The sequence below is a fragment of the Cryptotermes secundus genome, unplaced genomic scaffold, assembly GCF_002891405.2.
Source record: "Cryptotermes secundus unplaced genomic scaffold, Csec_1.0 scaffold673, whole genome shotgun sequence".
In the NCBI taxonomy this organism is placed as follows: Eukaryota; Metazoa; Arthropoda; class Insecta; order Blattodea; family Kalotermitidae; genus Cryptotermes; species Cryptotermes secundus.
The window spans coordinates 414,080-441,594 of NW_019731277.1; the positions used below are offsets into that span (position 1 = coordinate 414,080).

General features: G+C 45.0%; 1 protein-coding gene across 5 annotated transcripts in view; it reads right to left on the reverse strand.

Annotated features, from left to right (window-relative positions):
• LOC111866878 overlaps nt 1-27,515 on the reverse strand; it is a 123,629-nt gene that overhangs the window by 16,060 nt on the left and 80,054 nt on the right. For 4 of the 5 annotated variants that reach the window (XM_033752444.1, XM_023856219.2, XM_033752443.1 and 1 more), the window contains 2 exons: nt 7,560-7,624; nt 1,452-1,897 (listed from right to left, as the gene is read on the reverse strand). In XM_033752444.1, coding sequence (XP_033608335.1) covers nt 1,452-1,667 — 216 coding nt within the window. In that variant the 5' untranslated portion in view covers nt 1,668-1,897; nt 7,560-7,624. Of the gene's footprint in view, nt 1-1,451; nt 1,898-7,559; nt 7,625-21,975; nt 22,054-27,515 lie in introns of those variants that run through there. The other variant, XM_033752445.1, reaches the window with a different exon arrangement.

The window sequence follows — 27,515 nt, forward strand, 5'->3', positions numbered from 1 at the left end:
CAATAGACCAGAAGTGGCCGCAGTACAAGGGACTTAGTCCCACACCACTAGCAATAACGTGCACTCAGTTTTGCAGCAAGAACTTCTCGTTACTGTGTGAACAGTATTCCCATTTGAAACTGTCATGGGACGGGTAGATCTCTCAGCTACATTCTCCGTCTCTCCAAGTTCCAGCTGAGACACACGGCAGGTAATCCCTAAGCATCACTGTACTCACTTAACCTGAATTATGTTACGACCTGAGAAAAGAGACTGAAGATAATCCCGCTTGACCGCCTTTCTAGCTTCGGAGAGCTTTAAATTTAGATTAATTCAGGATTCAGTCTTAAGAGAGTCAGTTCCACTGTTCGCCGAGCCGAATAATGTCTCTGGGGACTGAGTTCAGGAGCTCCAGTAGCCTCCTGTTCCACTGGGCTGCGGAACTTGAGAATACAGGTAAGATTATAATACCACTCTTTCTCCCCAAAGTAAACCCACGGTCTCCGCTAGTGTGAAGTTGTCTGATAATGTTTATTCATAGATTCAGACAGGAAAACAAGGAGTGGTACTTCCAATTGTGAAAGGTATACATAAAGACAGCCTCTGTGGTATAGTGGTCAGAGTGTCTGGCTACAGATCGTGAGGTTCCTGTTTCGACTCCTGGCGCTACCACATTTTCTGAGAAGTAGTGGGTCTGGAACGGGGTCCACTCAGCCTCGTGGGGATAATTGAGGAGCTGTTTCAAGGAAATAGCGTCTCCGGTCTAGATAACTGAGATTAATGGCCGTGGGGATTCGTTGCGCTGACCACGCGACACCCTCTATCCGCAAAAGTTGGCACTAACTTCGCCGACAAGCGGCGGTCGCTCGGTCGGTATAGTTAGCTTGCGACCTCAAGCAACGGAGTTTCTTTGTTTATACATAAACATGTCTAGGAAAAGGAAGAAAAATTAGAGAAAAATATTAAGAAGAACGTAATAAAAGAAATGGTCAATAAGGCTGGAAAAAAAGATGTAAATAAGGAAAAACGGAAATATGAAGAGAATTTAATTTATAAGCGAAGGAAGGAGAAAGACAGAGAACAAACAGAAGAAAGAGAATAGAAAGAATGAACAAATACACAAATCAATAAATAAATGGAAAAAATGAGAGGAAAAGTAAGAAATGATGGCAAAAAGAACAGAGAACTAAGGATAGAAAGAAGTATAAAGAAATAATAGGAAAAATGTAACAAAATAAAGCATGGAAATAAAGAAATTCAGTACAAAAGGAGAAAGAAAACAGAAATAGATGAAGAGAACTGAAACAAAGACAAATAGGACGAAAGAAAGGGCCCGGCACATGTCGTGATATCGGGGTGAAGCCTACGCAACCCTCACTTGGGGCTCTAGTTGAGTGACACGCCCGTACCTCCATAATACAAATTTCACACCACACCCTTCACCCCCATAAAGTCACATCGAATTAACTTACGTGTTGGTTTTTCTGAGGTTCATCCTTTTTAGCTATAAGGGGACTTGTAGGGGAATTCCCCGCGGAGTCCAACAATGGTCTTTCCGGCACGGCCTTTCCGCTTGGTTTCCCTTTGCTGCCACTCCCTTCTTTGCAGCGCTGCTGTTGTTGCTGCTGTTTCTTCCTCGGCCGCACAATGTGCGTCTCCATCCACGATCGAAACTTAATCCCAAACATTAGGCTTTGATAGATTTATAATTATGTCTATCTTTCAGAATTCAAGGAAACATTAATTTAACCCCTTTATAAAAATTCATATTTTGTTAGCTGCTCTCTGTCAAGGCCTTTCAGCACCATAATAAAAGAGGCGGCCATAACCTGATGAGCGTCATGGCGGTGTTCACGTTTTTCTATTTTTCACTCAAATATATTTCTCTCGTCATAGGATGCGTGTCTTTGGTCACAACCTGAAAGGAAGAAACAATACAAATTATTAATACCATCTGTGGTATTCTGGCCGTCAACACAAAGTCTACTTTGAAACCACAAAAACAAACGTCAACATGACAAGAAGTACACAACACACTTAAAGAGAAAAAGAACTAAGTAACGTAATATTCAAGAAGATAAAAATAAACATATGAAAACTGAAAACTAATAATATTATACGCTAACAGCACGAAAAACAAATAAACAGTGAACACAATACGCGACAGAAAACATAGAATTTTACGAAGAATGACGTCTTCTGGGATGTGGCTTCGTGTATATTTTGTACGGACCGACGTTTCCGAAGAATGTATCGCCTCCATCTTCAGGGTAGAAGATGGAGACGTAAACACTTATATATTACAAATTTACAATTATAAATAATATGGATACTTCAAATCCACTGGACACGTCCAACGGTAGGAAAACTTAGTTCTGACCCATATCCAATATCTTACACGTTCCTGAACTTATCGGGGGAATAAGAATAATTCCGTAGGGGGGATTTTGACGTCATCTTATAGGTCATGTCTCATTTGTCTGGCTGTGCACACAATCCATGTTCTAACGCTCGCCTATCTACTTCTGCCGGATTTTCCAATCTCGAAATGTCAACAGCAATAATCACTTTCCCAACCCCTTCATCATCTGCTGCGAATCCTGCATCTTTGGGCGTCTCTCTTAGCTGGGGTTTCAGCGCCACGTCCGCTTTCTATTTCGAACCTATAAGGACATTTTGTGGTCTTTAGATCCCATGAGGGAACCGTAGTTTGTACTTCTGAGGGTTTGTAAGGAAGCAGCCGAGTTAAAGCTTCTGGGATATAACACACGTACTGTTGCGTGTTGCCTAGGGAACGCAACAAATGAATTCACGCAGGTCTCTGTTTATTCAAGGGGCACGCGGTGGCGTAGTGGATAAGGCACTATGCTACAAGTCGGAAGGTCGCGGGTTCAAATACCGATGAGGGCACTGGATTTTTTTCAATTGACCTAATCCTTCCGGCCGGAGTATGGCCTTGGGGTTCACAGAAATGAGTACCAGGAATTAAATAAATAATTTTCCTGGGGAGTAAAGCGCGGCCGGCGCGTAGGGCTGACAACCTTACCGCCATCTTTGAGCCGATTGTCTAGATAATGTGGGACCCTCGACGTCTCACAGCCCTATGGGCCTTCATGGTCTGTTACAAGGACAGCTTTACTTTACTCTGTTTATTGAACGCTCACTTTTACACTGGCGAGTACACTTATTATCACTTTGAGTATCACAATTACTGCTTCTGTTATAGTCAAAGCCATACTGAAGACTGACTACTCTTCTAAGGTCAGATGCGAACTGAAATGTTCTCGGCAACTCCTAAAACTCAACTCTCTGATTGAGTCTGAGTCTCATTTTATGACCGACGGTCAGTCGGTCAGTCGGTCTTGGCATAAATTACCCATCTAGGGGTAACGTTCCCACCTCATGACTCAAGGTACGCGGGTTCAAACCCGGCGGAGGTCGTGGAATTTTTAAGGGCGGAAAAATTCAGGGAACAAGTCCTCCGGGAGGGACTTTAAGCCGTGGGTCCATGTCGTAGATTTACGGCACGTAAAAGATCCTCATGTCTCTAGGAGACCTCTGAGCAAAATTAGGCAACAAGTTTCCCGCCCAAGTAGTTTCCAATGCCTCTGGTAGATGGGGGCAATATCAGGTACCGAGGGCCGACCTCGTTGGCTGAATGGGGCTGATAGCATGCACCAGTACTGGTAGGGTATGGGGACAGTAGAAATTAAAGGGAGACGCACAATGGACCAATAACTGGTCTAAGTGCATGGGGAAACCCATCCCCTTTAATAATAGTAATAATAATAAAGTACCAATCTGGGATTTGCGACCACATCTTTATTACTGTCAGACAGTTATGGTCTTGTTTTTTTGGGGGGGGGGCGTCCTCTCTGACAAGAGGACGGATCTGACTTTTGTATATGCTGCTGGTCCTTGCCAGCGCAGTCTTTCTCGAGTCCGAGTCCTTTGGGACTCGCGAACATATTTTACTGTCTGTCTAATACATTCAACCCCCTTAAATAGGCCTTTTGAGGACCGCTAATGGAACGCCTTTCTCAACAGCCTGGTTTTCCCGTTATCATACAAGGCTTCGAACAATTCGTCGTAACCGCGGAAAGTCACTGTTAGAATTCCAATTCTGCATTCCATTTCTATGTCTAGGAAATGTTATTCGTTGACTAGCAAAGAACGCTGAAATATGCTCCATGTGCAGCACGTCAAAATACTGTCTAGTCCGTTCCAGGTGAACTGACGTTTCAGAGATACATATTACCTCCATCTTCAGGGTCAGAAAGAAGCTAAGCAAGAAACCAGCCTGAAGAAGGCAGAAAGCAGAGCCTGGCTGTGTCAATATGACGGAGTTAACGAGAGCGCCTGCTTATGCAACTTCTCCAACATGCTCGTGAGGCGGGTCACAGTAATTGATCTGGGCAGGCGTCTTTATTTACAAGAGGCGGAGGGCTCAGAGGTGTGGAGGGTTGCCTGACAAGTGGCGAAACTTGAGTAAGCTACTCTTGAAGCTATTATTCCTGGCAACTAACACAAATCTGTGAACACTTCGGCACATTAAGCTGAAAAGCGTTAAGCTGGAATTCAGGGTCTGATAGCGGCGGTTATGAGCATTGCTACCTCCTGGGATGTGACGCCACGTAGTCTGGTAGAAGGTGACAAACGTTTCAGAGGAAATTACGGCTTACATCTTCAGTGCCTATAGTAGGTCGAACATTCTGATTTTTGCTTGATTGTTATTTTGGTTTTCTTGGTTTAATTTTCGGCCACACGAGTATGGAGGTAGTATGTTATTGCGAAATGTCCGAAAACTTTTACGACAGTACGTGGGATCACATCCCAGAAGATTACAGTACTATTCACAATCATTGTTGTGAAAACCTCCAACCTGACACAATGGCTATTTTACATAAGAATTACATGAAATTCGGGCTGGGATAGCTCAGTCGGTATAAACGACAAGCTACGGGATAGACGGCACGGGTTCGGTTCCCAATAAATGCAAGAGATTTTCTCTTCTCCACAGCTTTCAGATAGGCTCTGGGGCCCACCCAACCTCCTATCCAATGTGTACCGGGGTCTCTTTTCTCGGGGGTAAAGGGGCCGGAGCGTGAAGCTGACCATTCACCTCCAGCTAGTTCCGAGGTCATGAAAACGTGGATCTATAAATCCACTCCCTCATACGCCTTCACAGCATAGGGACAACTTTACCTATTTACCTAATAACGAACACTGAGAGTAACTGACGACAGAAAGACTATTGTTGGTAGAGCCATCTAAAAGGAAAAATAATAGTACCTACAACTGCACCTACCTATTGCTGTAATCTGTCGGCGCACTGTGTTGCTGCAATCTCACACAGCACCGTAATAAATATATTATATAGGTAAAATCATCACTGCATTTAATTATGTAATTAACTACCGTCAAGAAGATGTGTGGGGGACTGGAGGTATAGCTCCACCATTTTTGACCTCGGCACTATATGGAGGTGAGTGGTCAGCTGCACGCCCCGGTCACTTTACCCCCTTGTACCATTTAATAGGAGGTTGTCGGGCCCCAGAGCTGGTCTGGATGCTGTGGAGAAGAGAAAAATATCTTTTCTGCCGGAAATCGAACCATGGTCGTCCAACCCGATGCCTAGTCACTATACGCACTGAGCTATCCCGGCTCCGTTTATGTTATATAGAGTGATAGCCTCTCATGAAGAACCCTGTCCCCATGGATATACCGCCGTGTAGTCCGCTGATAGTAAACCGATGTTTCGGAAGAACATGCCACCTCCATCTTCAGGATCGAAAAATAATCCAAGTAAGAAACAAGCATTAATCAGGTAGCCCTGACTTTATTATTCCACCCTGACATGTCCCTCCGAAACGTCCGCCGTGAGAACCTCAAAACCCTATGTAGTATCTCATGGTTGTAAGGTAAAGGTAAAGCTGTCCCTGTGCTTAACTTATTAAGCACCGCGCTATGAAGACGTATGGGGGAGTGGATGTATAGATCCACATTTTCTTGACCTCAGCACTAGCTGGAGATGAGTGGTCAGCTTCACGCCCCTGCCGCTTTACCGCCGGAGAAAGAGCCTCTGGTACACATTGTATAGGAGGTTGGGTGGACCTCAGAGCCGGTGTGGACGACGTGAGGAAGAGAGAATTCTTGACCTCTACCGGGACTTGAACTCCGAGCCCCTCGGTCGCTGTCCGTGGCCAGTCGCTATCCCCCCCCCATGGTTGTTAGTTCCATAAATAATTTTCTTCATACAATAAACTAACTGCAAAACAACGAGGAAGATGGGAGAATAAGGAAATACTGTAATGCATGTAGACCTCTGTCCCGTCGCTACGCTGTCTGAGCATATGCGCTTCGTGTTAGCTGATGCCACTGGATTGAATCTGTTTCCGGGAGCAGATCAATACGATTTCTGCCTCCCCGTCCTTCCCACAATAATACTACACAGAACTACCGCCCGGATGGTAGATGATGAAAAGCGCAGAGCCGGAACGAAAGGATGGGAGGGGAAGCTTATAAAGAACAGTCACGTGTTCTCAACTGTACGATGCTGCCGCTATACATGCCTGGGATTCCCCCATAAACTTCAACTGAAACATTCTTCAGTCTGAAATGGATTCGCGATGGTGCGTTATTAAATTGATAAATGTATTAGACATTTTTCCAGGTCTTGTTCTTGGTTACAGGTTTCATAAATGGGTTCTGTCTCCGTCACGAGGTTGAGAAGAAACCTACTTAGTTGTGACCATCAGAAAGAGTTAACCTCTATCTCAGGATCGTGTCCGAGCACAGCCATGGGGGCATCAAATCTCACAGTCTGTTGTGACATGACGGTTGAAAAAACAAAGCCGAAATAGTGGAATGTATAGATGCAACCATTGCTAGACATCTCACGCACTCTTAACCTTCGCACAGAATGGAGTTTTTTTAATGCTAGTGGGGTGGGACTAAGTCCCTTGTACTGCAGCCACTTCTGGCCTATTGTACCAGCCCCAGATGATAGGTGAGGGTAATTGTGGAACAATTGGTGGAATGAAGATTGGCAGGGGAAACCGAAGTACTTGGAGAAAACCTGCCCAAGCGTCATTTTGTCCATCACAAATCCCACTTGACCAGACCCGGGATCGAACCCGAGCCGCCGCGGTGGGAAGCCAGCGACTAACCGCTTGACCTATGGCGCGGCCCCAGAATGGAGGTTAGTAGTCAGTTTCCTCAGCCATTTAACCCCCTCCCCCGAGGAGAAAACCTAGATACCCGTGAGGATAGGAGGCTGGGTGGGCCATGGAGTAGGTCTTCGAACGCTGTAGAGAACAGATAAACCTCTTGTCTCCGCCGGGTACTGAAGCCGGATTCCTCGGCCTCAAGGTAGCAGCTGAAACACACTGAGCTACACTTTCATGTCTCTACTTTGTTCTTTCATTGTTTCTTTCTGCTTCTCCCCCTCTCCCAGTTTCCAAAGGAACGGCTTTCCAAGGCGATCACGCAGTCAATACCATCAAAGCCCTCCATTTGCATGATATAAGATTGTGTAAGCGTTCGTTTTATCCAGAACAGAATTAACGTTTCGTACTTACGGCAAAGAAGCGTCTCTAGAAGGAACAGATCTCCCTCCATACCACACTCTTCGTTTCATGTCCTCCTGCAACAAAAAGAACCGCCAACTTCAAACAACAACAGCAAGAGACGAAACAGAGACTGTCATATCACGGTAACTACCAAACAATTACTACAAAGCCAGGCTTTTCTATGTGACACTCGTATTAGTTCAAATGTCTCGCGTTTGTTGTATACGACATTACGGTAGTGCGCTCTAGTGGACAAGACGTGAGTGACGTGCAGCGCAAATTCGTGTCACTAAGCTATCGCTCTAACAGTGGAGGTCCATAGGGTTGTGAGACGTCGAGGCTCCCACATTTTCTCTAGACAATCGGCTCATAGAAGGCTGTGAGTTTGTCAGCCTTACGCGCCAGCCACCCTGTACCCCTAGGAAGATTACTGGTACTCATTTCTGTTAGAAGCTGAGTCGACCCCAGGGCCATAGTGCGGCTGGAAGGATTAGGTGAATTGAAAAATACAAGGACCTCATCGGGAGTCGAACCCGCAACCTTCCGGCATATAATATTGTGCCCCTTTCAGTCGTCAGAACAAACGGAATATGAACTATGAGGCCGCAGAAAACGGGTTCTCAAAAATTGGTTCCTTAAAGAACTTCATGCAATAAATTTCATGAAAAATATATAACAATTATGTTCATATGCTCTAGTTCAGGTACTGGGAATGTCATATTCTTCTTTCTTGATGGATTGGGCTCCCTGGTCTTTTCTATACAGAGTTGGTAGGGCTCCTTGTACGGGGGATCAGGCCTGTCGCAAGGCCGCTACTTACACACGGCAGCATAAACATCATACAGACATCCATGCCTCGAGTGGGATTCGAACCCATGATCACAGTGTTTGTGAGAGCAGAGATATTTCACGCCTTAGGCCGCACGACCACTGTGATCGGCCGAAATGATCATATAAATATTTTTAAAAATCGGTGATCTATTTCGGTACATAACAAGCAACGTTGAATTTTCCAAGTATGACTTAATGAACAGTACAACTGTCGCATTTCTATTTTCTAACACATGAAAAATAGACCCGTACGGTGAATTGTGAAAATTTGAAACATACTCCGTGCCACGAACTTACAGCATCTCTATGAAACTTCCGGTCACGGTGCCCTCGTGGTCTAAGGCATGAACTGTTTTCCCACACTCGAACAGTGGGGTCGTGGGTTCGAATCCCACTCAAAGCATGGATGTGTGTATGTGTTTATTCTGTGTTTGTGTTGTCCTGTGTATATGTATAGGCCTTGCGACGAGCTGATCACTCATCTGAGGAGTCCTATAGTCTGTAAAATTATCAAAATAAAAAAAAACTCGACTCCGGAAGGTATAACAGAAACGGAATAAGTAAGTTAATTAGTTATTTCGTACAGTGAGTTAGTAAATCAGTCAATTAGTTGTTTTATTAGTTAATTAGTTCGATATTTCGTAGTCCAATGAGTTGGCAAATCAATCAGTAAATGAATTATTTAGTCAGCTAATTTGCTAGTAATTTTGTGGTAGAGCGAGTTAGTAAATCATTCAGTTCGTTAGATGCCTAGTTGTAGCAGTGAAACAATCTTCGCCAAGCCAGAGAGCTCCAACAGTACGCAATCACTGCTCTGTGAGCCTGTCACCTGGCATCTCGAAGCGTGTCCCTCGCTTATCGCATTAATCATTGACTCACTTCACATCAAGGAGCTGGCAGCGCACTGACAATTAGACTTCTGTTGCTCTCGCGATAAATGATTCAGAAGAATTAGAAGCTAATGCTGAAATGGAAGGTGGCAGTCACAGGAAAGAACTTAGAAGGGCGTTCGAGTGATCTGGCGGAACAATAAAGCATAGACTAGCAGAAGAGTTTGAAAAATATATAACATGAGAGAAGAAATCAAAATGAAGGCCGGAAAAAATAACTGGACAAGTATAAGTTCATATCCTCGTTAAATGCAACGGTAAAAAAGTAAAGCTATCCCTGTAACAGACCGTGGAGGCCCACAGGGTTGTGAGACATCGAGGCTCCCATATTTACTAGACAATCGGCTCACAGATGGCGGTGAAGTTGTCAGCCTTACGCGCCGGCCGCCCTTTACCACCAAGAACATTCCTGGCACTCATTTCTGTTAGAGGCTGAGTCGACCCCAGGGCGTAGTACGGCTGGAAGGATTAGGTAAATTGAAAAAATCCGATGATCTCACCGAAAATCGAACCCCTGACATTCCAATTCTTAGCACAGTGCCTCAAGAAACTACGCTACCGCGTGCCCCGAACGTAATCATTAAGTATCTGAAAGTTTACCGACGTTTCGGAAGAACGTACTGTCTCCATCTTCAGGGTTGAAGAATTAACTAAGAAGAAGGTAGTACAGGGGAGCGCTACATTCCTCGGAAACTTAAGTAATCTTCTACAGGACCACACGGTGTCATATACAAGTTCATAGTATTTTTCGTATTCAACGCCGTAAGAACTTAAACATCTCACAATTTTGTCTCAGTTGCCGCACGCTCTGAAATCCAAATCAGCAGACGCCCATTCACCAATAACTTCCTTTTCCGGATCATTTAACTACGCTTTCAGTTGCGGGAGTATATAGCGTCGGATTGATAAATACTGGGAAGGAAACGATTTTTGCATTTCCTTGGAAGGACTGAGGAAAAACAAGATAAAGCTCGGTCAGGAGGGTCCGTGTCCAGACCGAGATTCAAACCCAGCACCTCCTTGACCTAGAATGTCACCTCAGCACCAAGCCTGTCCGGTAAAACCGAATTTAATTAGCTGTTGCCCTGCGCTGCACTGCGCTGCCCTGTTTTTCCCAGTTAAATAGCAGCGCCGTGTCCAACAACGGAGCATGAAGGCACTCTAGCGGCAGTAACAGAAACCCTGAAGGAAGCACTTCACTTAACTTCTCCCCGAGCGGCTGAGGGTGAGGAGAGTTGAATTACGTGCCACCAATTTCGAAGAAGAGAGTCAGAAAGAAGGGGGTACTACAACCATCCAGGAAATTACTCCGAGAGGAACTGCTTCTTCTTCGGGCACGCATAAAATAAACTCTCTAAGGGAACAGAAGCCGAGATCACTCCTGGAACGTGTGCAGTACTGCTGGCAACATTACTGTCAGGCGCAATGGGTAAATGCTGCTTAGCAGTCACCGTTACGTGGGGGAAGCCGGTAAGGTAAAGAGGTAAAGTTGTTACTTTTTCTTTTTAATTCTCTTAGTGTTGGGTGGAGTCCAGCTGGATCCACTCGGCACGGCGGCCACTGATGGGCCTATTGTACCTGCCCCGGGTGATTATGATGATGGAGAATTTGGGGGAATGAAGATTGGCAGGGGAAACCGAAGTAGTCGGAGAAAACCCTCCCCAGCGTTACTTTGTCCACCACAAATCCCACTTGACCAGACCCCGGATTGAACCCGGGCCGCCGCGGTGGGAAGCCAGAGACTAACCGCTTGAGCGCTGGCGCGGCCAAAGTTGTTACTTACTTACTTACTTATTCAGCTGAGCCCTTCTGGAGGAGCCGCCAATTCAGCAGCTACAAGAATTTCCCAGCATTTTATGGAACCCGAAGGTTCATTACCGTGTTCACAAGAGCCCTCCACTGGTCCTTATCCTCAGCCAGATCAATCCAATCCATACCATCCCATCCTATCCCTCTAAGACCCACTTACGCCTTGGTCTTCCCAGTGGTCTCTTTCCTTCTGGGAGGTAAAGTTGTACGTGTGCTTAATTAAGAAAACACCGCACCGTGAGACGCAATGGGGAGCGAAGGCATAACTCCACCATTCTTGACCTCGCCAATAGATGGATATGAGTGGTTAGGTTCACGCCCCGACCGCTTTACACCAAAGGAAACAGTCCCCCGGAACCAATAAGATGGGTGGGCCCCAGAACCGGTCTGGACGCTGTGGAGCAGAGAAAGATCTTACCCCTACCCCTCCGGTCTCGACCATAATGAGAAGAGAAAAATATCCTGCCCTTTCAGGGAAATCGAGCCACGGTTCCTTGGTCGTCCAGGATGTAATCCAGTCGCTATACCGACTGATAATGAACACGACAAGAAATGAAGAGTTCTATATTCTGTGATATAACACCGTGTAGTTAACTGAAAGTCAACCGACGTTTCGGTGGCACATGTCGCCTCCATCTTCAGGCCCTGCTTGCCACCTGCTTTCATGCTGGTTTCCTCTTCTACCCTGAAGATAGAGGCGACATTTTTAACGGAATACACGACGTTATATCCCAGAGGATAGACTTATTCATAACCTGCCTCTATGAGAACCCCAAATCCTACTAGATAAGAAATATACTCATGACGTCAATGTTCATACGCGTTCAAATATTTCGTCTTGATATTCTGTTCATTTCGTTTTCACAGCCCTAATGTATTTTCTGCATGTTATGCGTACAAAATTTTATTTTACTCACATTTTGTTTTGAATTTAAACATGATTTTTATTATTGTAGAAAAATTTTGTAAATACACGTGTGTGTGGTGTCATCTTTTGTTGATACCGTGAACTGCTGTTATATTAATGAGTGGGATGGCCATGGCTTCGTTTCCATGACAACCACACTGTGGTCTTGTCAGCAGAGTAGGGGACAGAGCGAAGTACTCTCAAACGCATTTGCCTTTTTCATGTGAAGTGTCCATTATTTTTGTCCGACATTAACCGAAACCAAATTAGGTCGACGGGTTTCAGTGACACCCTCCAGCATAAACTGTCACGGAAATCCACAATGTGACAGCAGAGATGTTTTACGCGGACAGACAGGAAGACAGGCGAAGCTAATAATGTAATTCTTTTAGAACAAACTTAAACATGATAAGGCAGAGGAGATAGAAATTAAACCAAAGAGCACCAGAAGAAGATGCTGAATGAAGAAGGGAGAAGAAGAAGAAGAAGAAGAAGACCTGTGATTGGGAGAAGCATAAGACTGAAGTAAAGTGCAGCGCGGTCTCAAGGAAAGACAAAGAGTGTGTCCCACCCACAGGCTAGTTGGATGTCTCGCTATGCCCACGCTGAGGGTGGGCAATGGCTGTTATTGATCCGCCTCATTAAGGCCATTAATTACACACGGAGCTGCCACTTGCCTGTGTTTAGGTCTTATTGACCCGGGGTTACATCGGATACCTAGATAATTAAACCAACGAGAGAGGAATCATACATATTTTGGCATAATGGCTAGAAGCCGGAATAATGGAACCAGAAGAAACTGTACGCTCCTCGATAGCGGCTCCCGATAACAGACATTCCTCTGACGACTGTATCACAAGTAACTCATTGCTCCAACTGTCTAATCTCAACTAACTCACGAATGAATCACTCAAAACTTAGAGTTACTTTACGGTTGGCGATTTACCGCCAATCACTTCGTCCTGGCCCCAAATCCCGTGATACTCACGGCCAGAGATTTTTGTTTTCGACTAAGCCCTTGCGGTAGCGGCCTCCGTAGTCTAGAGGTAACGTTCCCACCTCATGACTCGTGGTACGCGGGTTCAAACCCGGCGGAGGTCGTGGAAATTTAAGGGCGGAAAAATTCAGGGAACAAGTCCTCCGGGAGGGACTTTAAGCCGTGGGTCCCGTATCGTAGCTTTACGGCACGTAAAAGAACCTCATATCTCCAAAGGAGGTCACTGAGCCAAATTCAAGGACGTTTCCCGCCCAACAGTAGTCTCTAACGCCTCTGATAGATGGGGGAAGCATTATAGATACCGCCAAGTCAGTAGAGGCCAAACTCGCTGGCTCGGTCGGGACACTGATGGTACGCGCCAATATCGGTAGGGTATAGAGACTGGTAGAATATCATAGAAGGAAGCACAATGGACCAATACTGGTCTAAGTGCATGGGGAAACCCACCCTCTCCAATAACTAACTAATTAAGCCCTTGCGGTCATAGTCCCCATATAACATCCTCTCTGACGAGAGGATGGGGTTTTCTCCTTATAGATATGCTTTGCCTTTTAAAAGCGTACGTATCGTACATATAGTACTTTATACAAGTCCTCTGTCAGTACAGGTTCAACAAATCACGTTTCTCTTTCGTCCTCGCTATATAGTCGAACCAGCTTCCAAAAGTTCCTCTATTGTTGCGTCCGTATCCGTTGTCGCGATACTGCTTTATTTAGCCGTTACCTAGCAGCGGACGTCACAATATTAAAAAGGAAAGCGGAGAAAGTATATCTGTGAACAATAACAAATCAAAATTTGATTCATGGGGGAATTAGGAGCAGATTTAATTCCTGTAATGCTTGCTATTTACTTGTCTCCTCTCTAGCATATAAATATTGTTTTACATGGGTGCGAAACTTGGTCTCTCATATTAAGCGAAGAAAACAAACTAATAATACCTGAGAACAGGGTGCTGAGAGGAATATCTGGACTTCCGAGGTACGAAGTAACAGGAAGCTGAGAAGATCTACACAATGAGCTTCATAATAACTACTCCTAGCCCAATATAATTTAAATCATGAAGTTAAAGATGAGATGGGCAGGGAATGTAGCACACACGGGAGAGGATTGTACCATAGCTCATGCGTTTAGCCCAGGTTCGGTCCCAGTTAAAGTCATATGGGATTTTTGGTGGACGAAGTGGCATTGGGACGGGTTCTTTTCCAGTATTTAGGTGTCCCCTGCCAATTCTTATATCATCAACTGCTCCACATTCACGCCTCAGTACCAACAGAGTCATTAAAATAACCAATTTAAAAAGATAACCTCAAATCCCAAGCATATCCCTCATTACATGAAAAGTTACAGGTACAAATGTAGACAGGTTTTGCTGTGTGAACATTTCAGCCTGGAGAACTGCATCCCTCGCTACAAGCTGCAGAACATGGGCGATGTCATGTTAGTCTCATAACTAATTAGCAAGTTTAACAACTTTAGTTGCTTCGAAACTTGAAAGAAGTCAATCCAATGACCTCCCAAGTTAACAAACTCTGGCTTACAAGGCCTGAATACAGATGTCACTGGCATTTGCCGCAAAGCCCTAGGAAAGTGTAACGAAATTACAGTACTCTCCACCAGAGCCCACCACTGAGGGACTATTTCCTATTATCCCCTGTCTTTGGGGAGTACAAGTAAAAGGAAGGGTGGATTTGTAAGGTTAGAGGGTGGGTAAATAAGGGTGAATAAGGATATACGGTGGAGGAAGTAGAGGGTGAGGTATTTTTCGGTGAAATTGGAAGCAAGCAAATATAAGACGATAGGAAACAGAGATGAGGGAATAATGATGTCGGATTGGTAGAAAGGAAGAGGAGAGGACTGAGGAAGATCAGATGCTGCATGCTATTGGGGGAGAAAAGGGGGGTGTAAATGGGTGAACCTAAAGTTCGAAGTACCTTTCTGTTACTAAGCTGTTGTACCTTGTAAAACCCATTTCGGCTTATATTTCGCACTATGTAGAGTATAACTTGTATACAAAGGAATTCCGTTAAGGGCACGGTCCTCTTAACCAATGAATATGGGTCTACGTACTTCTGCTTAATGCGGTAGCGAAGTTGGCTGAGGCACTGTGCTACAAGCCGGAAGATCGCGGGTTCGATTGCCGATGTCATTGGATTTTTTGACCTAATCCTTCCAGCCGCATTATGGCCCTAGGGTTGACTCAGCCCCTAACAGAAATGAGTACCAGGGATCTTCCTGGTGGTTAAAAGGCGGCCGGTGTGTAAAGCTGACCTCACCGCCATCTTCGAGCCAATTGTCTAGAGTAAACGTGGAAGCTTCGACGTCTCACTGCCCTATGGGCCTCCACGGCCTGTTACAGGGATAGCCTTACCATTAGTGACAGGATGTAATGGTATAATTTGAGACACTATTCAGGCATTTGCACAGAGCAACTGAGGATAACCATATTCAATTACAGTACTTTATACCTCGGCCGAGATTCGAACAGCACACCTCAGGAATACAAGTCAGAAGTATTACCGTCTGAGCCACCTCAACCGGTTGCCGCCTTTTTCTGTATAACAAATATCGCACAGGAGGTCTGACGTTCTCATGGCCGGGGGTATGAGGCAGTGTAGTCTGGTAAATGGGTACGGACGTTTCGGAAGTACCTACTGCCTCGATCTCCAGACCTTCCTCCGGAACGCCGGTATCAAATTCCTTGGAATCACATTCCATAAGACGACAACCTAAATGCTGTGCAGTTTTTACGATCCAGAATCCAAGTCACAATATTCATGCTACAAGTGCACCCAATCTACATACAGTTACTAAGCGGCGGGTTTCAATAATCTCTACTGTTTTATGGTCTTTATCGTGAGGTAACGGTAAGGAGACAGAGGGGCAGAAAGAAAGACAAATAGAAACTTAGAACAGAAGAGAGGAAACAAAGGGGAGTAACGGAAAATTAAAATACGACTACAGCCTATACACACTACGAGTAAATATACGGATCCTCACGCGCCGAAGCCTGGCGAGCAACTGAAGTAGTGTGGACGTAGATTTACGAGCACAAGTAAAAGCCAGACGAGTCACCCGACGAGCACGAGTAATGTGGACGCGCCTTTAGAAATAAAGAAACAAAGAAAGCAAGAATGAGAAGAACTTAGATAAAAGGAAGGAGAGAGCGAGAGAGAGGGAAAGCCAGGAAGAAGCACTTCCTGTGGCACTGATTAGTAACCTTCTACATAAGAGAAATCGTACTAAAGCCGTTTCACTTCAGATCGATTTCAGAGTCAATTCAATAATATCGCGGTAAAGGGGAGTCACCCATAGTTAATCCTCCATCTCTCTCTCTCAATTAATTTTGTGGATTCCTCTTCCCCCTCTTTCCTTTGTCTCATTAACGTGATGCTCTTTGTTTTTTACCTCCCCTCCGACATTACCATATTCTCACGAGTCTCCCACTACCCCTCGTGCCGCAACCACCTCCAACACCCCCCACCAAAACGAGCAGTGGAGTTGATGAACCATTCTAGCAAATCTTTTGACTTCCAATTTAAAAAGTTACGTTCTGTTGTGAACAGAGAAACAGATAAGCATCTCTTCACTTCTGAAGAAAGCAGTCTTCTGGGATTTGGCACCGTGTATATGTGGTGTTAACCGACGTTTCGGAGGAACGTATCGCCCCCATCTTCAGGGTAGAAGAAAAAGTATAAGAATTCTGCAAGCGACAACACCGTAAGAAACGGTAAAGCAGACTGGAAATATACCAGCTATGTTGAGGAAACGTCGGTTAACACCACATATACACGGTGCCAAATCCCAGAAGACTGCTTTCTTCATAGTCACCGCCGTGAAAGCCTCAAATCTTACTCTTCACTTCTGTGTTCGTCTGTGCGCATAATGTGCCAAAAAGTCTTCGGGCATGCGTCATCAACAGACAGTGACGTAAATCGTTGCGTCATCATAGGTGTCTATCTCAAACGCATGACAGGAACTAATCTCGCCATACTGGAGATTTCGCCTGGGGTTCCACCAAGTAAAAATAAGGGTTTCACATTTCCATTACATTAAAACAAGAACAAACAAAATAAACTCCGTGGCCTGTAGTCTGCAAGCGAACTATACCGACCGAGCGAGCGACCGCCGTTTGTCTGCGAAGTTAGTGCCAACTTTTGCGGATAGAGGGTGTCGCGTGGTCAGCGCAACGGATCTCCACGGCCGTTAATCTCGGTTTTCTAGACCGGAACCACTATTTCCTTGAAATAGCTCCTCACTTATCCTCATGAGGTTGAGTGGACCCCGTTCCAGACCAACTGCTTCTCAGAAAATGTTTCAGCGCCGGGAATCGAGCCCGGAATCTCTGGATTTGTAGCCAGGAACTCTGACCACTAGACCACAGAGAGGCTTGTCCTATACACCGTCTAAAATATCTTCGAGGGTGCGTCATCATAAGGTAGTAATGTTAACTGTTACGTCATCATAAACTTCCTAGATTTTATACTATAAGCATACGAGAAACTTTGACGGATTTCAGTCCCCGTCTGTCTGTCTGTCTGTCTGTCTGTCTGTCTGTGTGGACGGATGTGTGTCTCGCTAGCGCCTGAGCGGTTGGACGAATTTTATTCAAATTCCGTACTTAAAAGAGTTTATCCCGCCAGGGGTCAGTGCCCGGTGAACAAGAACACTCCAGTTCCAAAAACACTGACCCTTCATATTGAACTTAAAAACACAAAATGTCGCTCTTCTAGAAAAAATGTAGCCATTCCGAGCACATTCCAGAACTTTATTTACAGATCATCCCCCTAAAATAAAACCCCCCTACATTGGTATCTTCAAGGAAATAGCGATACGCGGACCAGGGGTCCAAAAGTGAAATGTCGATTTTCTAGACGTGAAATCTATTTTTGTTCGGCACACCGAACACGCGGTAGCGTAGTTGGTTGAATCATTATGCTACAAGCCAGAAGGTCGCGGTTTCGAATCCCGCCCTGGGGGTCGACTCAGCCTCTAACAGAAATGAGTATCACGAATATTCTTGGGGGTAAAGAGCGGCCGGCGCGTAAGGCTGACAACCTTACCGCCATCTATGAGCCGATTATCTAGAAAATGTGGGAACCTCAGTATCTCACAACCCTATGTCCCTCCAAGGCCTGTCAGAGGGATACTTTTTTTTATTGCTAGTGGGGTGGAACTAAGTCCCTTATACTGCGGCCACTTCTGGCCTATTGTACCAACCCCAGATGATAGGTGAGAGTGATTGTGGAGAAATTGGTGAAATGGAGATTGGCAGGGGAAACCGAAGTACTCGGAGAAAACCTGCTCCAGCGCCACTTTGTCCACCACAAATCTCACTTGACCAGACCAGGGATCGAACCCGGGCCGCCGCGGTGGGAAGCCAGCGACTAACCGCTTGAGCTATGGCGCGGGCTGAGGGATACCTTCACTTACGTTTCTTTTTTACACCGAACAACAATCGATTTTACTTCCAAACTAACGTAGTCATGACCAGACTTACATGGGGAAGTATATGTAATGTTTTTACACTGATTTTTTAAGACGCGATGTGAACCAGAACTGCCACACCGGACTTCTCGTTGAAGATACGGGGACTTTTCTTCCGTAAGGTTGCCTACTCAAGCTATGACGCACCCACAGAGATGCTTCAGACGAAGAAGAGACCAAGCTGGACATATGAAAAACTTACGTGTCGTAAACTGAGGATGTATGGGAACTTCATACAGAAGTGGACCAACTTTTTGAGCTTTTATTTTGCTGTTTAGAGCCCGGACAAAAGAACCGATACAAACTGCAATCGAACTTCAGCTACAAACTTCATCGAATTGCAAGTAGTTCCCCTTACTGGGCACTCCACACGCACTACAGCGTTTGTTTTATTCAAGAGCAACTCATCACTGCTTCCCGGCTTCATGGAGTGAAAAACTGAAGTCACTCGCCAACCGTCGTTTTGCCACTCGTGAATTTCAAGCAACAAAGAGTACCATCTTCTGAGATGTGACGCCGTGTAGTTTGGTAACCAAATTAATCAGCAAAAATCAAGAAACAAGAAGAGCTCCTGATTCCTTGTTTCTGGTTGCTTGGCTTAAAATTCTAAATTTAAAATGAGGCAGAATGTTCCTCCGAAACGTCAGATCCCAGAAAATAGTAATTCTTCGTCAACCTCAAAATCTCAAGTAACAATTTGGAAAGACATGTTCGTGGAGAATATGAAGACACTATACTGTAATTCCTTTGGTGAGACTGAGGAAAAACATACGAAAAGATCTCGGACAAGATAAGCCGAAATATGACCGAAGTCTGAATATTCACCGCCTAATTATTCGCTCGAAAAAGGTTATCTGCAAACACCACGCCATAAAGACGAATGGAGGAGTGGAGGCATAGTATCCAGCATTGTTAACTTCGGCGTTAAATGAGATGGTCAGCTTCACGCTCAGTTACCTTTACCCCCTGGGAGAAAGAGTCCTCGGCTTCCATTGGAAAGGTGGGCCGCAGGGCCGCACAGCCGGTCTGGACAATGTGTAGAGAACTCTCTTTCGCCTCCGAGAATCCAAATCCCACTCCTCAGCCATCATAGCCGGAACAGCTCAGTCGGTATAGCGGTGGACTACGGGATGGACGATAGGGGTTCGATACCCGGCAACAGCAAGAGATTTATCTCATCTCCACAGCATTCAGTCCGGCTCTAAGACCCACCCCGCTTCCTATCCAATGGCTGCCGTGCGTTCTTTCTACAGGGGTAAAGCGGCAGGGGCGTGAAGTTGACCACTCACTTCCGGCTAGTGCCGAGGTCAAGAATGTACGCCCCTATATGTCTTCATGGCCGGCCACGGTAGCCGAGCGGTCTAAGGCATGAACTGTCTTCGCTCGCTCGGAAGCCGGGACCGTGGGTTCGGATCTGTTTCCTGTCAGGTACGAACTGAATTCTTATATATTATTCTTATACACTGCCGGTCACAGTAGCCGAGCGGTCTAAGGCATGTACTGTCTTCGCTCGCTTGGAAATCGGGATCGTTGGGTTCGAAACCCACTCAGGGCATGGATGTTTAGATTGTGTGTATGTTTTTCTGTGTTTGTGTACAGGTAGAGGCCTTGCGACGAGCTGATCACCCGCCCAGGGAGTTCTACCGAATGTCTAAGATCTAGGAAAACCGAAGTGAACGGAGAAGTTCATGGAGCTAGGCCTAGGCCCACTGGGGCTGTAGTGCCAAGGAAAAAAAAATATGTCTTCATGTGCGTGGTACTTAATTAATTAAGCATGGGAGAATTTTACCTTGTTTAAATCACTAGCATATCAACAGAAGACTGGGCGGTTGGTTGCAACGGGATGACTACGTTGCTGGTTTAGCGTCTGCCTCTGAACTCAATCAGGGTTATCGATAGGATTTATCTACGATTTACCGGAGGGCACGCGGTAGCGTAGTTGGTTGAGGCATTATGCTACAAGACGGAAGGTAGCGGTTTCAATTCCCGATGAGGTCATTGGATTCTTCAATTGACGTAATCCTTCCAGCCGCACTATGGCCCTGCGGTCGACTCACCCTCTAACAGAAATGAGTACCAGGAATTTTCCTGGGGGTAAAGGTCGGCTGATGAGTAAGGCTGACAATCTCACCGCCATCTGTGAGCCGACTGTCTAGAGAATGTGGGATCCTCGACGTCTCACAACCCTATGGGCCTCCACAGCCTGTTACAAGGATGACACTGTCAGTAACTAAGACAATATAGCCTCGTATTCTGAGATATTATTGACTAATATGTCAGACAAAATATAGGAGAACGTGACAATGGCCTATTTGAGGATAGTACCTCGACACTTGCCTTCAGGAAATCGAGAAACCCCATGAACCCCCTTAATCAGGACAATCGCTGTCCCAGGGAGAGATTCAAACCGATCGAAAGTCTTAGCCAACTTCTTCGGTGAAAAGCATGGAAAAAACATGGGGAAAAAAATACAGCTGTAACAAGCCGTGGAGGACAATCCGCTCACAGATGGCGGTGAGGTTGTCAGTCTTATGCACCGACCGCCCTTTATCCCCGCGAAGATTCCTGGTACTCATTTCTGTTAGAAGCCGAGTCGACCCCAGGGCCACAGTGCGGCTGGAAGGATTGGGTCAACTGAAAAATCCAATGCCCTTACCGGAAATCGAACCCGCGACCTTCCAGCTTGTGGCATAGTACTTCAAACAACTACGCTACAGCGTGCCCTAAAAATATAGGTATCCCTGTAACAGGCCGTGGAGGTCCATAGGGTTGTGAGACGTCAAGGCTTCCACATTTTCTAGACAATCTGCTCACAGATGGCGGTGAGGTTACGTATCTGATCACACAGTTTATTTCGGCTGACTCAATCAGGGGTTCATATGAAGTACTGTCTTAAGTTCTGCTGTATGTGTGGTGATATGTCATCGGAATGGGGCTACAGGCTTTGGTAACGGGCCAGAGGGTCCCTGAATATGATAGCCCCTACGCACAGCTGATAGTAACCATAGAAATATCAATAGCCCCCTGATATTCCTGCCCCTCTGCGCATAGATGTCAGCACTGGGTTATCGGTAACTCAGTTTCGAATAAAAGTGGCGCTGTGGAACTGTAACACTGCAGTTCAGTTCTCCGGAGAACTCGACAGTGAAACAAACTTATAGATCAAGGCAGTGTGATTCCAAAATCTTGATATAACGCCCACATTTTGGGTTTTCCCAAAGTCTCATGCCCCTTTTCACATTTCTATGGAAATAAATGTAATGATTTGTTCTCGTATATGCATCACGAACTAATTCCTAATTGTAATATTTGAAGTTTTCACGGCGGTGACTATGAAGAATTCCGTCTTCTGGGATATGACGCCGTGTAACCGACGTTTCGGAGCAACGTATCGCCTCCATCTTCAGGGTATTAACAATTTCGCAAGCGAGGAACCAGCGTGGGCAGGTGGTTAATTCCTAATTAGTAAAACAAAGGAGGATATTTCCCTGTAACTCTATTTTTTACCTTGACAATAAATTGTAGTGTGAGGTCAGCTTCACGCCGCGACCGCTTTGCCTCCAGAGAAATATCCCCTGATATCCACTGGATTGAAGGCTGGGTGGACCACAGAGAAGAGAAAAATCTTGCCCCTGCCAGGAATCTAACATGGCCGTCCAGCCCGTCGCTATACAAACTGAGCTATCCCGTGTAGTACCATTCCAAATCTGTTAGTAAGAAATAAAAATTTCCAAAATGAAGATACTAGAAGTTGTTCTTTATTTGGAGATGGATAATCCCGACATAGATTGAAATTTAATCTATCTGTTCTAACATCTGGATTAACAATTCTGACGGAACACGATGAAATGCAGCTAAAAACAATTATTTCGAATGAGTTCGACGTCACAAATTGATCCTTTCTCGTGGCCTCGCGCGTCCCTAAATGGGCATGTCACCCGGATTGGAAATCACTGCGTTAAGGGGCCGGACCGACTTGATGGGACGAGCGTCTGACTTCCTTGCCGCAAGCAGACTCGGAAAGAAACAGCTCACAGTACGATGCACAGTAAATTTGACTACTACAATCAAATTTAAATGTTTTCCTGTGCTTAACTGAGCAACATGCCATGAAGACGTATGACGGGGTTGAGGTATAGCGTACTACAAAAAGATGAGTGATCAGCTTTATGCCCTGGCCGCTTTATCCCCAAAGAAATAGCCCCCAGTACTCATTCTATACGAGGCTGGATGAATTCCAAAGTTCGTATCGGCGCTGTGGAGAAAAATCTCTTTCCGCTGTCTGGGATGTGACCTCGATACCACGGTCTAGTCAAGTGTTCTCAACTGGTGAGACGAGTACCCTTAATGGTACGCGAGGGAAGTCTGGGGGATTCGTGAACACAACTGAAAATGCTGAATTTCTGTTTTCTTATCCTTAAAAAAAGGAAGTTTATTGTTTGTTGATAATTTCTTCAAAACAACCACTCACCATTAAATTGTTTAAATAAATTTGTTGCAAGGGTGGAAAAATTGTTTGAAAACTTTCGGTGCTTGGATTATTTCAAAACATTTTAAAATGTTACTTTATATTGTAGCGTGTGGGCCCTTTACTAGGCAACGACCTCGAAACAAACAACGAAACATCTGCTACTAGGCAACAGATTCTTAATAAGTATACGCAGCCGTTACTGGGTAAAGTCTTCGCAAAAAAACACGTTCCCACGGAAACGCCTGGGCGGTGAACGGTGTTTTCTACATGGTCCGTGCCGCGATGCTATACCCGAGATAAGTTTAGAAGTTAGTCAGTTGCGAGAGAGTTGTGGGATATTCGCCGGAGAGTAACGAAGTTAGCGAGGAAGCTGAAGAATCTCTGTTAGTAGCCGTTATAAGGGAACGACTGGTGAAGACACAACAGAGTGAAAAGACTTAGCATGTACTGCAGTTATTTGTGTAGTGTGGAGATCAGCGATGGCGCTATAGTTAAACGTTGTCACGAGTCGTGTGTTAAAGTGGTCAATAAATCCAGTCTCCAATCCAAAACCCCGTCGAAAGTCACTCATACACGTGACAATATAAAGATAAGAGTTGAGAAACACTGTTATAGCCTGTATTCCAGTCACTCTACTGACGGAACTACAAGAACACATACAAACGGGGAAGTCTACGAGTACTTAACAAGATGCTTGCCGTCAAAGAATTATGTCTTCTGGAATGTAGCGCCGTGTGAAACGTCGGTTCACACAATATCTACACAGTGCCACACCCCAGAAGACATTCTTCATAGTCGCCGCCGTGAAAATCTCGAATCTTATAAATAAATTTAAGATGGCGGCCTTCCGCCATATAATACCGCAAAGTCTGACAGTTATGTTTCAAGGTCCTGTTGGCAGAGCCTCTGTTCTTATTCCTATTGGTTCGCTCTGAGCTCCTTATCTCGGCCCTCCCACTCCATATAGCTACGCTATTTTCCCCACGCTCGACCATTCATTCTACCCGCAAGAAAAGACTTTCTAATTTGAGACACATTCTGTGAGATGTAACGTGACGTAAGTAGAGAAACCGGCTGTAATGATTTGCCCCCAAAAGCGTACATTCGTTTTGTACACCCGTATGGATCAATACACAGTACAATCCCTTAGAATGGAAACAAAGACATTGTCATAAAACAGCCGAAGCCAGAACCAGCTCGCATACGGTTAATATTGCCAGCAGATAACAAAACAGGATCCCCACTCCATCATGGGGCTTTATACCCCATAAGCACTCATCTATTTTACCCCCGCTCAGAATCAACTACAACAGGGCCATTTTATTATCAGTTGTACACTCCCTACAGGGCTCTGGCGTATATCACGATATCCGCATTTTCAAAAAGGGTTTAAAATATGTTGTAAAGTAAAAACTCCTGCGTTCTATCTTCATTTCCTTAAGGAATATATAATTATGACATAATCAGGGACGTAACCTTAAAAACATGGATGCTAGAGCGGTCTGGCATACAGTTTTGGGCTGAAAAAGAAAAGTTCTGGGAAGAACTAATCACCTACTTTCGTTTGAAACGGAACGGATATAAAACGACGTCTCTCCTCTTTACAAATCCCCTTTGCTTAGTTTAAACTGCCTCGCAGTTTTCCACCTCTACTCCCCCTACTCCTGTACCTATTTGCTTTACATTCCCTTGTTCAGCGTTACGGTCCTCCATTTGTCCACATTTTCATCGTTTCATTTCACTTTTGCAACTTCCGCCTACATGCCCCTCCTTGCCTGCCCCGCCTCTCACATATTTCTTCAAGATTTTCATATTTCTCTTTCCTCAAAGTTGGGGGGGGGCGGGGGGTCATACAAGAATTCATATCGCCTGGCACGTGCATACAGGATATTCGCAGTTTATTTAACAACGCTATATCAATCCAAGAGGTCATATAGCATAGTTGGTTAAGGCACTATGCCATAAGCCGGAAAGTCGCGGGTTCGGTTTCGGATAAGGTCACTGGATTTGTCCAGCCGCACTATGGCCCTGGTGTCGACTCAGCCTCTAACAGAAATGAGTACCAGGAAGATTTCTAGGGGGGTAAAGGGCGGCGGGTGCGTAAGGTTAACAACCTCACCGCCATCTGTGAGCCGATTGTCTAGAGAAAATTTGGGAGCCTCGACGTCTCACACCAACGGCCTTCAAGGCCTGTGACAGTAACAGTAACTGTAAAGAAGTGCAAGTAAATCCAATCATCCAACCCACAACCCGTTACTATTGGTCACGGGACCCCGAACACGTGACAATACATACTAATGGGGCACATACAAATAACAAAGGTAACACCACCAAACCGATGGTCACAGGGCTGCACAAAACAACATAAAAACATGGACTCCCCATGAAGACGGAAGCGTATGAAAAGATGAAGAGTGATGTTCTCAAGCAAAATGCAATAACAATAGAATAATTTAACTTAAGAATTTCAATAAGCGAGACGTTGCCTGAGTAAGGCCAATTAAGGCCGAAACACATAGCAATTAAATTACGGAGGAACTGTAAAGACGGAGGTTAAGTGTGTGAAGTGACTGAGGCAAAAGTACCCGTCACTGCTGTCCAATTTTAATCTAAACAAGAATTTATCGGCAAAATTGAGGCCGTGTCATGGCTCAGGCGGTTAGTCACCGGCTTCCCACCGCGGCGGTCCGAGTTCCAACCCAGGTGAGGTCATGTGGGATTTGTGGTGGACAAACTGACACTGGGGCAGGTTTTCTCCGAGTACTTCGGTTTCCCTTGCCAATTCTCATTCCACCGACTGTTCCACACTCCACATCTATCATCCGGGGCTGGTACAACAGGCCAGTTAGTGGCCGACGTACCAAGTGGACTCAGTCTCACTCCAGCCATAAGAAAATAAAAAAATAAACTTTCAGCAAATCTTAGATCTCCCCAGCATAAAATTTAATATAAGTACTCCTAACCTGTATTTGAAGTTCTGAAGCTGTGACATGGCGAAGTTGATGGGCGTATATATATATATATGAGCCCGGATAGCGTACTCTGTATAGCAACTGGCTACGGGCTGGACGACCAAGAGATGGGAGTTTGAGTCCCGGTAGGCTCAAGAATTTGGCCGGCTCTGGGGTCAACCCAACATCCTATCCAATGGGTCCCGGGGCTCTTTCCCCGGGGTAAAGCGGCCGGGGCGTGAAGCTGACCACTTACCTCCAGATAGTACCGAGGTCATAAAGATGTGGATCTATACACCCACTCCCCCTACGCCCTCATGACGTAGTACTTAATTAGTTAAGCACAGGGACAACTTTATATTTGCAGCTTTTCATCGCGAACGAGTAATATGAAGAGAAAATGTTAATTTTCGCTGGCCGGGACATTCATTTCTAAGAAGGCCTCTGTGTAGCGGCACAGCGGGGCTAATTTACCTCGAGGACTGCGCCTAAGCAATATCCAAGTTGAAGATTTATAATTCCAATATTTCATAATAAAAAATGAAGTCTGCCGCAGAGCCAAATTACCTTTCGTAGCAGCTCACGAAGAAATCTCATTTCGTGCAAAATGTAACGTTACGTTTCGCGCCGTTTATCAAAAGAAATTCATTTAACAGAACTGACGCAGCGTTAACGCATTAGCCTAGTGTTCGAGAAGTGTCAGGATCGAATCTCGACAGAGACAGCGAATATCCTGATTTTTTTCGTTGTTTTATTCAGTCTACCAGGCAAATTCCGAGACAGTATCTCAACTAGGCCATGTTTCCTTCCAAATCATTTTCAATTAATCATCGTAACATTCTACGCACCTGTAATCTGTTGTAATGCTCAAACAACAGGATTAGGATTTGTTTACATAAAATGATGACGTAATTAACAAGGGCCTGTGGATTCATAATACAGACCCGTAAACATGGGGGACCTAATTATAGCATCATAATGCCTACAGTCCATCTGAATTCGTTAAAAACACTGCACTCATTAAAACAAACCATATGAAAGACTAATGATACAGTTCATTATGAGGCTATAATTAAGCAAAATAGCATTAGTTTAATAATTTCAAATTCGATAGAAATTAAATCTTAATCATTTTTTAATTCACTAACTGAACCAATCGTATAATTAGAATCCGTAATTGGTGAAATTAGTGACTGCTTTATATTTTACATACTTACTTACTTACTTACTTACTCATGGAGATGAGCCCTTCTTGAGGAGCCGCAAATTCTGCAGCTACTCAAGGATTTCCCAGCATTTTATGGAACCCGAAGGTTCATCACCGTGTTCACAAGAGCCCTCCACTGGTTCCTATCCTGAGCCAGATCTATCCAATCCATACCATCCCATCCTCTCTCTCTAAGATCCATTTTAATATTGTCCACCCACCTACGCCTTGGTCTTCCCTGTGGTCTCTTTCCTTCTGGCTTTCCCACCAATATCCTATATGCATTCCTCGTCTCCCCCATGTATTTTATATACACCGACTTAAAAGTTAAAAAAAAAAGTGTCTTATAAAATTAAAACCTCCCTGAGGAAGGATCAATGTTATATCTGATAAAATATCAGCTAAATGCAAGTACAGT